We start from the raw sequence: 14,171 nt of genomic DNA, 5'->3' as shown, positions 1-14,171 counted from the left end.
CACAGCAGATGGCCCCGCCCCTCCCTGAGCCTGGTTCTGTCGGAGGTTTCTTCCTGTTAAAAGGGAGTTTTTCCTTCCCACTGTCGCCACGGTCTACCTTACAATATGAAGCGCCTTGAGGCAACTGTTGTTGTGATTTGGTGCTGTATAAATAAAAGTGAATTGAATTGAAAATTTATACTTTGTTTTCATAAGAACTTTATAAATGAAAAATTGGACAATTAACATGACAAATGTCTTGACTAATTATTATTATTATTATTATTATTATTATTATTATTATTATTATTATATGCCTCTCCTTTTAAATTGCCATGTTAACCTGAAGGATATTATTATTATTATTATCATCATCATCATCATCATCATCATCATCATTATTATTATTATTATTATTATTATTATTATTATTATTATTATTATTATTATTATTATATGCCTCTCCTTTTAAATTGCCATGTTAACCTGAAGGATATTATTATTATTATTATTATTATTATTATTATTATATGCCTCTCCTTTTAAATTGCCATGTTAACCTGAAGGATATTATTGTTATTATTGTTATTATTGTTATTATTATTATTATTATTATTATTATTATTATATGCCTCTCCTTTTAAATTGCCATGTTAACCTGAAGGATATTATTATTATTATTATCATCATCATCATCATCATCATCATCATTATTATTATTATTATTATTATTATTATTATTATATGCCTCTCCTTTTAAATTGCCATGTTAACCTGAAGGATATTATTATTATTATTATTATTATTATTATTATTATTATTATATGCCTCTCCTTTTAAATTGCCATGTTAACCTGAAGGATATTATTATTATTATTATTATTATTATTATTATTATTATTATTATTATTATTATTATTATTATTATATGCCTCTCCTTTTAAATTGCCATGTTAACCTGAAGGATATTATTGTTATTATTGTTATTATTATTATTATTATTATTATTATTATTATTATTATTATTATTATTATTATATGCCTCTCCTTTTAAATTGCCATGTTAACCTGAAGGATATTATTATTATTATCATCATCATCATCATCATCATCATCATTATTATTATTATTATTATTATTATTATATGCCTCTCCTTTTAAATTGCCATGTTAACCTGAAGGATATTATTATTATCATCATCATCATCATCATCATCATTATTATTATTATTATTATTATTATTATTATTATTATTATTATTATTATTATTATTATTATATGCCTCTCCTTTTAAATTGCCATGTTAACCTGAAGGATATTATTATTATTATTATCATCATCATCATCATCATCATCATCATTATTATTATTATTATTATTATTATTATTATTATTATTATTATTATTATTATATGCCTCTCCTTTTAAATTGCCATGTTAACCTGAAGGATATTATTATTATTATTATTATTATTATTATTATTATTATTATTATTATTATTATTATTATTATTATTATTATTATTATATGCCTCTCCTTTTAAATTGCCATGTTAACCTGAAGGATATTATTGTTATTATTGTTATTATTATTATTGTTATTATTGTTATTATTGCTATAATAGTTTAATATTTAACTCATTTCAAACAGCAGGTAACCAGTAGTACCAGTACCAGTAGTTTGTTACTATATTTAGAATTGTTTTTTAAACTTACCAAAGACTAACACAAATGGTTTAAAATCATTTGAAGGCCTAGTAGCTGAAGGTGATTAAAGCTAGCAGCTAGCTGACTGGACTACAGAAGTTAAATGTAGATTGAATTGTATCCATCTTTAGTGTAATTCTGTTTGCTTTTCCATTAGGGAGCGAGGTGTGGAGAAGGTCTGAGATTCAGGAATGTGTCGTGCTTTGTGTCAGACGGTTCAGGTCGACAGGACGGTAGTGTGGTGGACGATGAACTGTGTGGGGATCTGGAGCCCTCAGTAGAAGGAAACACACAGATAGTTCTGCAGGAAGCCTGTACTGTACCCTGTCCAGGTAGGTTGTTGTTGAATCCAGCTCTTTGTTAATAAAGAGCAGTCACTTGCTGAGGTAACAGTAACTCGTCTGTTACTATTGGACCCAAACCCAAGACTATTCACACAAGTATTACAGTTAATGTGCTTCACTATTAAATACACTGACTAAACTGTTCATGTTGAAAGAAATTCTGCTGGTTTTAAATATTTCATCACCTGATGGATTCTGACTTTTGTATGTAAATAAGGAGCCTTGCTTACACACAACAGTTAATCACAGAATCCCACAGGGTTCTGTGCTTGGACGTCTTCACATTATACATCAGCCCAGATAGGATGTCATATCCAGTTAAATTCCTCTGTACATAGTTTGGATAGCTTTGACCTTCAGTTCTGTCTTGACGTTGTCCTTCAGGATATGACTTTAAATTAGCATATATATAAATACTATAACAGGAAACATTGTCTCAGAATGATGGTAAAAAATGTCCATTTGTTACTTCTTGGGAGGATGACTTCAATTATTTATCAGATTGTTCTAAAAGCCTTTATTTGAGCTTTTCCTGTCAGTTCTAGTGCTGTTACTTAATGCTAATCATTGAATCTGTCTCTGCCACGAGCCGCAGAGTTTAGTGCAAAGTAAGAGATGATATTCAGCTGCGGGTGATTTACCAACATAGATCCCTTGAAGGACTAAAATGAACCAGAAATGCCTGATTGACAAGTTTATTTTTACAGTGGGTAAATGTCTCACTTTTCTAGCATCTGCGCTTTAATCTCTGCAACGTGTCATGGTCTGTGTGCATGCAGACTCCAAAACGCAAAGACAAAAGGTGAACTTAAACAGCTTTATTGCTGTGCACAAACTGAACTGGGAATACAAAACTAAACTAGTAGGCAGGCAGAGGGAGGATGGTGAGCAGACGTTAACGATGCGATGCTGACACAGAGAAACACAGGCCTTAAATACACACTGGGATAACAAGGGCATGAGACACAGCTGCGACTAATCAAAGCTGACTAGACAAGGGGAAGCAAAACCAGACACACTACACACAGGACAGAGACTATCAAAGTAAAACAGGAAAAACAACAACAGGTATGCACAGACACGAGCTTGACACAAGACCTCAGACATAGCAACAGGGAGGGAACACACGGGCAGACAGAGGACGCACAGAACCAAAACAGGAAGAACTCAAAGTCTAAACCCAAATACATCATCAGAATAAACCAGAACATAGTATGATAATAATGATAAACACAAAACGCCTCCTCGACACACCAATGACTTCCACTATATCAAGCAGGAAAAATGAGACCAGCTGTTTTGATTTCTTTAGTAAATCAGTTTGCAAGCTTGATTTAAAGATTCTCCTGGAAGGAACCCCCAGAAATAGGTATAAATACTTGTAAATATTTAATAACCACTGTATAGGGCCTTTCTAAACATTATGGATGGCTACCATAATGCTCATTTTAAAGAATGTATAATGTGTAAGATTTGTGTGCCATTTCATTCACGTTTTATTTTCCTTTAACCAACTTAATATTACATTTTAACAGCACATGATATAATCTCCCAAAGCCATGAATAGGCTGTGGACATGCACTTAACACTTAAAACTTTAATTATGGACACTGTGTTTATCAATAACTTTTACATCATACAGCGATGTTGCATTTTGGTTTGCTGATGAACTGGTTTCTGTTCTGTAGGAGAGTGCTACTTGACAGACTGGACTGTTTGGAGTTCGTGCCAGCTAAGCTGCATTAATGGAGCTGACCTGGGCTTCGGTTCAGTCCAAGTTCGATCTAGAGCCGTGGTGGCCCAGGATCCAGAGAACCTGCTGCAGTGTCCAGAACAAGAGCTTGAAGCACGACCGTGCACAGGTCACAATAGTCCCGGTCAAAGGATGTTTTTTAATGTGAACTGCAATTAATTCAGACGTTTAATTTAAGCACTGATATAGTATTGTCCCTTTTCCTGTTTTTTTCTTACACTAAGAAATGTAAGTGTAAGCTACACAAACAATAAAAATGGTGAAAAGGACAGACAATATTCATATCATTTATATAATTTATATAATTTAATTTTAAATTAAAAAAACATTTTTTAAAACAAAAACATCTGATTATATCCTTTCTGTAGACGGTGAATGTTTTGATTACAAGTGGAAATCTGGACCGTGGAGAGGCTCGTCTCGGCACGTCTGGTGTGAGCGTTCAGATGGTCTCAATGTCACAGGTAATAAGAGCGTGTTTACTGAATGAACTAAACGAGCTAAACGAGCTACAGTCTCCCTGTCAGTTCTTTTTTTCAATTCAATTCAATTCAATTTTATTTATATAGCGCCAAATCACAACAAAAGTCACCTCAAGGCGCTTCATAGATACAGAGAAAAACCCAACAATTGTATGACCCCCTATGAGCAGCACTTTGGCGACAGTGGGAAGGAAAAACTCCCTTTTAACAGGAAGAAACCTCCAGCAGAACCAGGCTCGGGGAGGGGCGGGGCCATCTGCTGTGATTGGTTGGGGTGAGAGAAGGAAGACAGGATAAAGACATGCTGTGGAAGAGAGACAGAGGTTAATAACAGATATGATTTTTCTTTTCCCAATTCAGCGCCTGTTCTTTAACCCTTTAAAACCGGTCAGAGCAGCACGCTCTGTTTTGCGTAACTATTTTTAAGCTCTGCAACCACGTAAGCTAGCGCAATAATTTTTTTTGCATATGAAACCGGAGGAGTTGTACTTACATCTTATGCCATCAGCTTGTCCTCGGTCACAGTTTCCTTCCACGTATAACTTTGCACAAACTGCATAAAAAGCACTTGCAGCAACAAAAACATAATATTCCAGAAACACGCTTTGCCGATCCGATCAGCTGTTCGTAACACTTCCTACATTGGATTAGACGTCAGTGCGAACTTTCGCATGTCCGCCATGACCTGCCCGAAACCGGAAGTGACGTCATTTCGCGGAAATGTAGTTTTTTTTTTTACCATCAGGGCCTCATGAGTCTATACTGGTGTTTTTAAAAGTTATCTTTGACTTTATGACTTTCTGTGTCGTTTCTGGGATGCTTAGGACTCATATTGCACTGCTGGAAATAGTTTATTTTGATGCATATGCTTCTTTTTTGCAAATTTGCATTATAATATTTATTTTCATTTTTCCTGCAGTATATAAAAATTGGTGTATTTCAAAAATAAAACTATGAAGACGCTCAAAATAAATTTCCTGTGGTGGGAAACTATTTTGTGCAACTTTTTTGTATTTACAGTTTTGAGGGATAAGCCTCTTAAATTTCTCTAACTACAAATATATGTTAAAAAAACAAAAACAATTTTCAATTTTTTTGTAGTTTATTGCACTTTTTTGCAATTTATGTAATTACTATGCACTTAATGCATACATATTATTAAAATTGAGGCTGTAATGGTTGTATTGATGTATAGCAACTTGAAATGCTCCCAAAAATGGCTCCACAGCATGTAAACATATAATATAAGCTCTGGTGGACTTGGTTCTATGGTAGGTCTTAAAGAGTTAAAACCCTCGATTTACTGAATGCTCAAATTGCCACTGTAGACCAGTTTACAGCCTGATCTCACACAGAGCAGATGTAAATGTGAGCGTGTGCATGAGTTGCCTCAATCAATCTTTGACATGGGGATTTGCTCTGTGATTAGCAGGGTGACAATGTGGATAAGCTTTCCTAAAACAGTCTTCCCCACAAGCATTACTGGAAAGAGAATTTGAGATCCAGATAACAGATGTTTCAATCCCCAGCAGTTCCACAGTGATGATTGAAGCCTGCTGTCCATCACCATCAGCACTTTGCATCCACTTCTTTTCCAAATAGCCAATTCATTCATATTTCTGTATACATGAAGAAATATCAGTAGATCTGATGCTCCAGATGCTGTGCTGGCCCTTGCATCTGTGATTGGCATAATGCACATTGTTATTCTCTTTTCATAGATTTTTGCTTGTAAGCAGTGGCATTCCTTTCATGAATATTAATATAGATTTCTCCCCCAGAGCCCACAACCTAATAAATATTCAGTAGCCTTGCTGGATCACCATGCTTTTGCAGACTTGCGTTTTTTCTGTCAGTGTCAGTTGCACACTGTCTACATCATTGCCATCACTTTATTCTTCATCATTAGACCATTGCTGACAGCTGTGTCCGCAAGCCTCCCCAGGCACTGCCTTTGAACCCACTGGACTGCACCCCTCCCCTGCAGCTGAGCCGCAAAGCCACATTCCATTGGCACACAGCCCCATTACCCAACTCATGGCCTACTCACGGGAATTTTAACATAACATTCAGGGGTGGCTGTAGCTCAGGTGGTAGAGCAGGCTACCTATTAAATGGGAAGCAGATGAGGATTGGTGGTTGAATCCTCATCTGCTCCAGTCTGTATGCCAAATATCCTTAGGCAAGACACTCAGCCCAAGATGCTCTCGGTGCATCCATCAGAATATGACTGTGTGTGAATGTAAGATAGAAGCCCTTACATAGAAATACCACTGAGAAAAGTGCTTGTGTGAATGGGTGAATATGTTTTGAGTGCTCAGTGTAGAAAAGTACTGTGTAAGAATCAGTCCATTCAATGGCTGCTGTTTTGTCTATCTGGGGTGCACCTGCCTGCCTCCCCCATATACTGTACCTCCCTTTATCTGACCACACACTTCCCGCTGCATATGCTCTGCCCAGGTGTCACTGTGGATGATAAGATTATACAGATAGGTGGCAGCCTGTGTAGTGTGCATCTCAGCACCTGCTGGACAGTGGCCGAAGCGCCAACAAGCTGAAAGGAAGGATGACCAGTTGGTACAACCCATACGGAGTGGAAAAGGCTGTTTTCTCCTTGTACTCTGGAGAAAAGGGAATCTGCCAGTAACCTTTGGTCAAATCCATCAAAAATCCATAGACCCATCTTTCTTTACGTTTTGTGTTCAGGTAACCCGTAGAGCTGTGAAACCAGCACCACCCCAGGGTTAGTCTCAAAGTGGTGTTCTATGAGAGCGGTGCAACTGGGCAGGGGAGACAACAGACACACAACATCTGCTCTCTGGGCCAGTGTTAGAAGGTGGTCACAAGGAGAGAGGTGGGAATGGTTGAAGTTGGCACCTCCGGCCCCAACTCATCTCTACCCTTTACCAATCTAACAGGAGAAATGGATTCTCCCTCTCTCCATGCTTTAAGGAGGTGGTTGATTTGTGTGACCCCTGTACGACCACAACACTTCATAGTCAACACGCCCCACTTGCCACTGAGGTCCAGAACATACTGAATTACTGAATATGGAGGGTGCTGGGAGGCCACCTCGCTGCAGCTTCCCAGAGCCTCTGAGTATAGTCAAAAGGGCGATCACACGCTTTCATCTGGCTCTCCAAGGAACTGGCAGCGGTGATCTTTAGAGGACATCCCCAGATGATCCAAAATCACAGACGTGCTTAAACTTGCCTTGCGATGCTGGGAGCAGCTACAGAGCCCACTCTTCCACTGGCACACCTTGGCTGCAGCTCCGAAGATATCCACAAAGGATCATGCCACAGGTCTGACAAATCACTTCGGGAATTTGGTCAACACTGTGACAGGATTTGTGCTGCTGGGAAACCCGACACAACCTGAGAGGTGCTTGGTGTATTGCAAATAACTTATACTTGACAAGGAAGGTGGAAGGCTATGAAAATAACGCAAAAGACTATACAAAGTAAACCCCAAGTAGATTACAAAGACAAATAAACAGGAACTCAAATGAAGAACTAAGGCTCAAGATATTAAAAAAAGATATATAAGTCAGTATAAACAATAAGCAAAAAAAGAACCAAACAGAACATCAAACCTCTGGTTTGACCTTTTGAACTTTACTCCACAGGTGGATGCCTTACAACAGCCAAACCAAAGGCAGACCGATCGTGTAACCCACCATGCACCAAGCCACAGTCCCTGTGCACAGAGGTGAGTATATGATGAAGTCAATTCATTCATTTTTCTTACATCTGTGGTCAGATCCAATCTTCAGCTTCCACTGTGCCACTGAGTAACTGTCCAGGTGGATTTGAGACCTATCTAATAGAGCTATTTTACTACATTCTTGTGAACAGCTCATTAAACCCTTTATGCTAGAAAATAAAACTTCCACCTGCTTTTTGAATATAAGATTCAAATCATACATCATTTGAAAAATGAAATGCTTATGCTTCCAAATATTAAATTCAGTGTAGAAGACCATCATTACCAGCATGAGCAGTTTCTCATTCTGATATAGTTGCAGACAAGCAGAAAACTAGCCTGCTGTTTGCTTCATAGTTGTATTATATTAGAACACATCATTATTGCTTCTTACTTCTACAAGTAAGCCTGCAGTCCAAGAGCAAAGCGCTCTATTGGGATGATATGAGGTCTTTAAGATAAGATGTTTATGATTATTCAGGACCTTGAATATGAAGAATTAAATTTGATTCTGGGTTTAACAGGGAGAACTGAAGAGAATCCAATTTGGGGGAAATAAGGACTCTCTCTATATAACCTGTCAGTACTCTTGCTGCAGCAACTCAAAGCTTTTCAGGCAGCTTTTAGAACAACATGATAATAATCAATTGCAGTAGCCCAGCCTAGAAGTAATAAATGACTGAGGTCGTTTTTCACCATCACTCTGAGACAGGAGGTTTCTTATTTTCGAGATATTGAGACATTTGATAAGAGAAGCTGTTAACAAATTGTGAAACTTGCGATGGCATCATGATATGTGACTAAACTTTACATGACTTGGACTTTTGAGTTGTGAATGGCTGCTGTTTTATTTCAGTTTTTTTTTAAACCTTTAGAAATGTGATTGTTTGAGGTTATTCATGTTATTCAGTAGTTCAGGTCAGTAGGTCATGTTTCTACAGTACATCTTATTAATTACTCATGCAGGGAGCATTTTTATCCCAAAGGATAGATTCTTATTTACCGGATGTCCATGTGATTGGCTTCGAGCTCTTGATGGCAGGCTATTGGTTTTGAGACTAAAGGGTGGTCCATTTATATAGATACGTAATAACATGGGAATGGTTGGTGATATTAAAGTCCTGTTTGTGGCACATTAGTATATGTGAGGGGGCAAACTCCTCAAGATGGGTGGTGACCATGGTGGCCATTTAGAAGTCGGCCATCTTGGATACAACTTTTGTTTTTGCAATAGGAAGAGGGTCATGTGACACATCAAACTTATTGGTAATGTCACAAGAAAAACAATGGTCAGTCAAAGACCATTGTCAAATCAGTCAAAGAGTCAGGCCAGTCACACACTGATAGTGAAATTGCCCTTCAACAGAAAACAAATACAAAAACATGTTCTCAGAAGAGGTGTAGTTCAAACAAATAGAAATACAAGTTCACAGACGTGTGTCATAAGTGCATCTCATGTCATGTCATGGATATACTTTCATTATAAGAACATACAGTTAAAAGCACTGCTAGACTTGGTGTTTACAGTTACAGTCTATGAAGAGCATTCTGACTGAAGTCCCTGGGAGCTGTAAGTGGTATCGTTAAGTGTTTTGAGAATTTTGAGAAATCAAAATTGGAGTTCAAAGGGCTGGGTTGAAATTTGGCACTTGGTGCATTGGTTTTTCAGCATTTTCAACTTTTCATTTTCAGAAATTTTCAATGATGAAAAACACACCCAAGCTCTCTATGGAGTTTTGAAAGAAAAGCGACAGGACTTTTATAAAGTTTCTTGAAAACCTTTCACTTTTCATCTGAGAAGCTTCTTCAGTTCTAAGAGCAAATGGTGGAGAGTCCCAGATTTTTGAGAGTGCCCCTTAAGAGGGTCGTTGACCCGCTATTGATCATCTGCCTAATCACATGAGCCAAGGTATGAAAACGGGTGTGGGTCACTATCAGCCAAGTGGTTCAGGACTCTCTAATAGTGACCCACACCCTTTCTGTGAATAACTGCAACCAAATCAGTTTTAGACCAGCTTCACATCTAGAAACACTTCTGCTGAGGTCATCTCAACCCATATTTCAAGTTTTATGTAAAAGACTTGGATGTTATTTTGTTCTCTTGTCAAAAATAACTATTACCAGTCAGCAATAATGCCTATACTATACAGCCTCCCACTGTCTCTGTTAACATATTTTCAAATGATGCTAAATTCTGCATCAACTCTGCTGACTGGTGCTAAAAATATGAGCTTATCCCTCCAGTCATGGCTTAGCTGCACTGGCTTCCTGTGCATTTTAGAATTTAGTTTAAGCTTTAATAATGGCCCTTAACAGACAAGCCCTAGCTTATATTACCAGTCTTACTCATTGACATTCAGTTCCCAGGACTTTCAGTCCACTGGCAAAGATCTCTTAGCCCTTTCCCACTGGTACCTACTCGGCTCAACTTTACTTGGTTTTGAGGGTTTTCCAATAGGTGACAGTACTAGGTACTAGGACCTACTCGATCAGGTTCCAAACTATCTAAATTGATCTGATGCCACTGACTGACTGGTCAGTCAGTGGCATCACTTGAGGCATTAGAGCGACTCCTTCACAAAAATCAAAATTGAAACCTGGCAACGTGGGAACAAAAATCAGCACCATGTCCAGGAATGAAGTCCAGACACTTACCAAGCAGCAGCACGTATACCATGGCCTCAATGCCCTGGATTGTGTGTTGTTTTTGTCCCATGCAAGTGACATCACAGGATTTTTGGCTGCATTGCTATAACAACCCCATGCACGTTAGGTGGTTGTTATACTATTACTCAATTGTAATTGAAAATGATGTAGACTGAGTAGAGTCGAGTCAATTTGAGCTAAGTAGGTACTAGTGGAAAAGAGGCGTGACATGTCCTCAAACAAGGCGACAAAGCCGTTGCAGTCGCTCTGCGACAGTTGTGGAGGCAGTTACTGCTTGACATCAGGCAGTGTTCTTATTACAGGTTCATCAGGAAGACTTAACTTCTCTAAAACAGACTCCAAAACAACTCAAGTTAATCTGGGGATTTTCAAAAACTCATAGTTTATCAACTTTACATGTAATGCAATGAATTGGTCAGTGCAACTATCAGATACCAAAGCCAAACCATAAAAAGGAAAAAGAAAATATAAAAATGTTGATTGATTGGTATCTGCTGTGAATAATCACCACAAAGACGTCTTTTCTCCCTTTTTAAAGCAGTTTGAAAATAATTTGACTTCCAGAAACTTTTATTCCTTGTGTTAGCTATGGCACATCTCTGCTGCTCAGAGTTTCGTTTACATAGTTTCATATAACAGAGGTCATTACGAAATTTCTCTTTCCTGTTTCAGGCGGGTGTGTGTGGCTGTGAAGATGGCTACACTGAAGTGATGACATCTGATGGCTTGCTGGACCAGTGCACTCTCATTCCAGTGCTAGAGATCCCCACTGCAGGTGACAACAAGGCTGACGTTAAGACGATCCGAGGCTTCAACCCCACTCAACCTGCAGCCAGCTCACCAGGCAGGGCAGGACGCACCTGGTTCCTGCAGCCCTTTGGTCCAGGTAACAGAGCCATCGCTAACTGTCAAGTCTATAAGAAATGATAATATATTTAAACAAGAAGCCCATTATGTGGATGCAATGTTTAATCTCAGAAATGTTAAAATTATGCAATATTCACCTAAAATCAAAATAAAACTACATGCTGCATCTATAGAAGAAGGCTCCATGCTAAACACACATTTTACAATCAAAATCTCTTTGACTGTAAAGATCTTTTATTACAGACTTTGTACTATTGTGAACCTTGAGGCTACATTGGGAATTTTTTTTTAAACACTGAAAAATTTGGACAAATTCAAAATATTGTGTTATGTTATATTCTGCTGCCCCCTGCTGATCAGATGAGGAACAGACTATAGCAGAAACCTAAGCACTGGTTGGATCAAATCAGAAGCTTCCACAGAAATATTCATCCATTCGTTTCTTTTAATGTACTTTGTTTCCAAAGAGGACATTTGTTCTGGACTCCAACAGGACAAGCATTACAACAACCACATACAAAGGACATACATAAAAAATATATTTAAACCAAATTAATTTTTTTTCCACAAACTACAAACCATTTAGAGTTATTCAGAGCATTAATCAAGCAAGTTACAAATGAATTCCTTTTAAATTTTCAAATCTTCTGTCAGAAAGTAACAGCTCATATTGTACAGGATATGACTTAGATTGCACAAAGTTCCTGTGGCTTGCTGTAATGCACACTGTTCTGATACTATTTCTGGACTATAATTTTCGTGGCTGCCTGCACCACTTTTAACAACTTCCATTTTACTGAGAAATTTCCAGACCACGCTATTATTTTGTGTCTAATTATACTTATACGTGCTTAAAACAGGAAACACAAAAGTGCTCAGACAGAAGCATGACTTTTTGAGAGAGCCCACCATGAAAACCAACATAGTTATACAACCAAAACTGCACATTTTTTTTAAAACAATTTTTAAAACATTTGTGAAAAAATAATTTTTTACCATTTATAATAGAGCTGTGTGTCGTCTGTTTTAGCTTCTGAAAAAGGCTGGATAGTATTAAAAGCAGAGCTAAAATCAATAAAAAGCAGCCAAGCATAAGCTGTGGGGTCTTCAGGGGGTTTTAAAACGAAGTGCATCATGATGGTTAAAGGATCAACTGTGTTTTGAGGCTCCAAGCTGGTGTCAGCTTAAGGCAGACATAATCAGTCATTTGGTGAACAATGTTCCCTCTAATTTTTCATGTGTCTGAGGCTACGTCCACACGTACACGGGTATTTTTGAAAACGGAGATTTTCCGTTTTCGTTTTAAAAAATAATCCCGTCCACACGTAAAGGCAGAAATGAAGGAAAACACTGCTAGGAACATGCCAAAGCAGCAGGTGGTGCTATATTCCTAACCATGCAGAAATGTTGGCCAATCAGAAGTCTAGAAGCCTCGGTGGGAAAAAGTAAACAAAGCTGGGGCATAGAAGCAGAACCGAGTGGTATGTGTGGAGGGACAGTAACTGTGTGTGTATATGTAAGCATTTAAACACTGCAGAGAGAACAATTAACAGTAACAGTATTGTAGAAATTCATTTCACCGAAACAATAACGTGGCGCACAGTGTGACGTCAAAAAAGGCGCACACCTTTGACGCTGCGTTTTCTCCGTTTTCCTCATCCACATGTAAATGCAAAAACGGCATTTACTCCTGGCCAGAGTTTTTAAAAATCTCCGTTTTCAGTGACTAAAAACGCCGTTTACGTGTGGACGAAAGGTGCAAACACATAGAAAAATCTGCGTTTTCAAAAATACCCGGGTACGCGTGGACGTAGCCTGAGTGAACACACAAACTCCCTGAGCGTCCCTTGGACCACTGTGAGCAACAGCAGACGTGTGCACTGTGGTCACGCCAGCATCGAATCCATCCAAGTTACATGTTTATTAAAATAATCAAATTACAGCATTTATATTTATGTTAGACTACTTTTAATTAACTGCTTTAGCCCACTTACAATGAAAATTTAAAAAAATCTTGTTCCTGACCTGTGGAGGATGTTAACACTATTGGAAGTAAAAATAACTTGAACTCCAATTTTGAAAACACAACTTTCTTTCCTTCTTTCTTTATTATAAAGCTCTGACTTGTATTATGAGTCTGTGGTCTGGGAGAGAGTCTGTAACTCTCTGTCTGCAAATACAGTCAATAATGACCAATGTTGGTCAATTAATTATATAGTTACTTCTTCAAAAAAGTTACTGAGTTTTGCAAACAACAAAGTTTTTTGCAGCTGTTTACCTAAAAATGCAGCCAAGGCGTTTTTTTAAATAAACATTTCAAACTATTCACAGAACAATCAGCTGTTCTGCATCAAATCTGATGCCACACAAATTATTTGTGCCACTCCAAAAAATAATTTCTGTCACTATGAGATGAAGGAGAATAACAGCCTGATACCTGCAGGCCTGACAGCAGCAGATGTATCACTGCTGTAACACCTGTAACATTCAGCAGTCGCCTCATTGTTCTGACACACACAACAACACTACTGACTACACTACACACTAACTACACACTAACTACACAAGACTTGTGCTAAACGTCGCAAATCTCTCACATCTCAAAACACCGCCGTCACTCCTAAAACTTCCCCCTTCCTAAACGACTAAAGGCCATGTTGCCATAT

General features: G+C 37.9%; 1 protein-coding gene across 1 annotated transcript in view; it reads left to right on the top strand.

Annotated features, from left to right (window-relative positions):
• The window catches only part of LOC146493832 (thrombospondin type-1 domain-containing protein 7A-like), a 157,852-nt gene that overhangs the window by 128,167 nt on the left and 15,514 nt on the right, over positions 1-14,171 (top strand). Inside the window, exons 22-26 of the mRNA XM_085148973.1 lie at positions 1,845-2,019; positions 3,720-3,893; positions 4,153-4,248; positions 7,895-7,977; positions 11,311-11,524. Coding sequence (XP_085005099.1) covers positions 1,845-2,019; positions 3,720-3,893; positions 4,153-4,248; positions 7,895-7,977; positions 11,311-11,524 — 742 coding nt within the window. The remainder of the gene's footprint in view (positions 1-1,844; positions 2,020-3,719; positions 3,894-4,152; positions 4,249-7,894; positions 7,978-11,310; positions 11,525-14,171) is intronic.

The sequence above is a fragment of the Neolamprologus multifasciatus genome, chromosome 22 (genome assembly GCF_963576455.1).
Source record: "Neolamprologus multifasciatus chromosome 22, fNeoMul1.2, whole genome shotgun sequence".
Taxonomy (NCBI): Eukaryota; Metazoa; Chordata; class Actinopteri; order Cichliformes; family Cichlidae; genus Neolamprologus; species Neolamprologus multifasciatus.
This window is presented reverse-complemented; position numbering and strand designations above follow the sequence as displayed.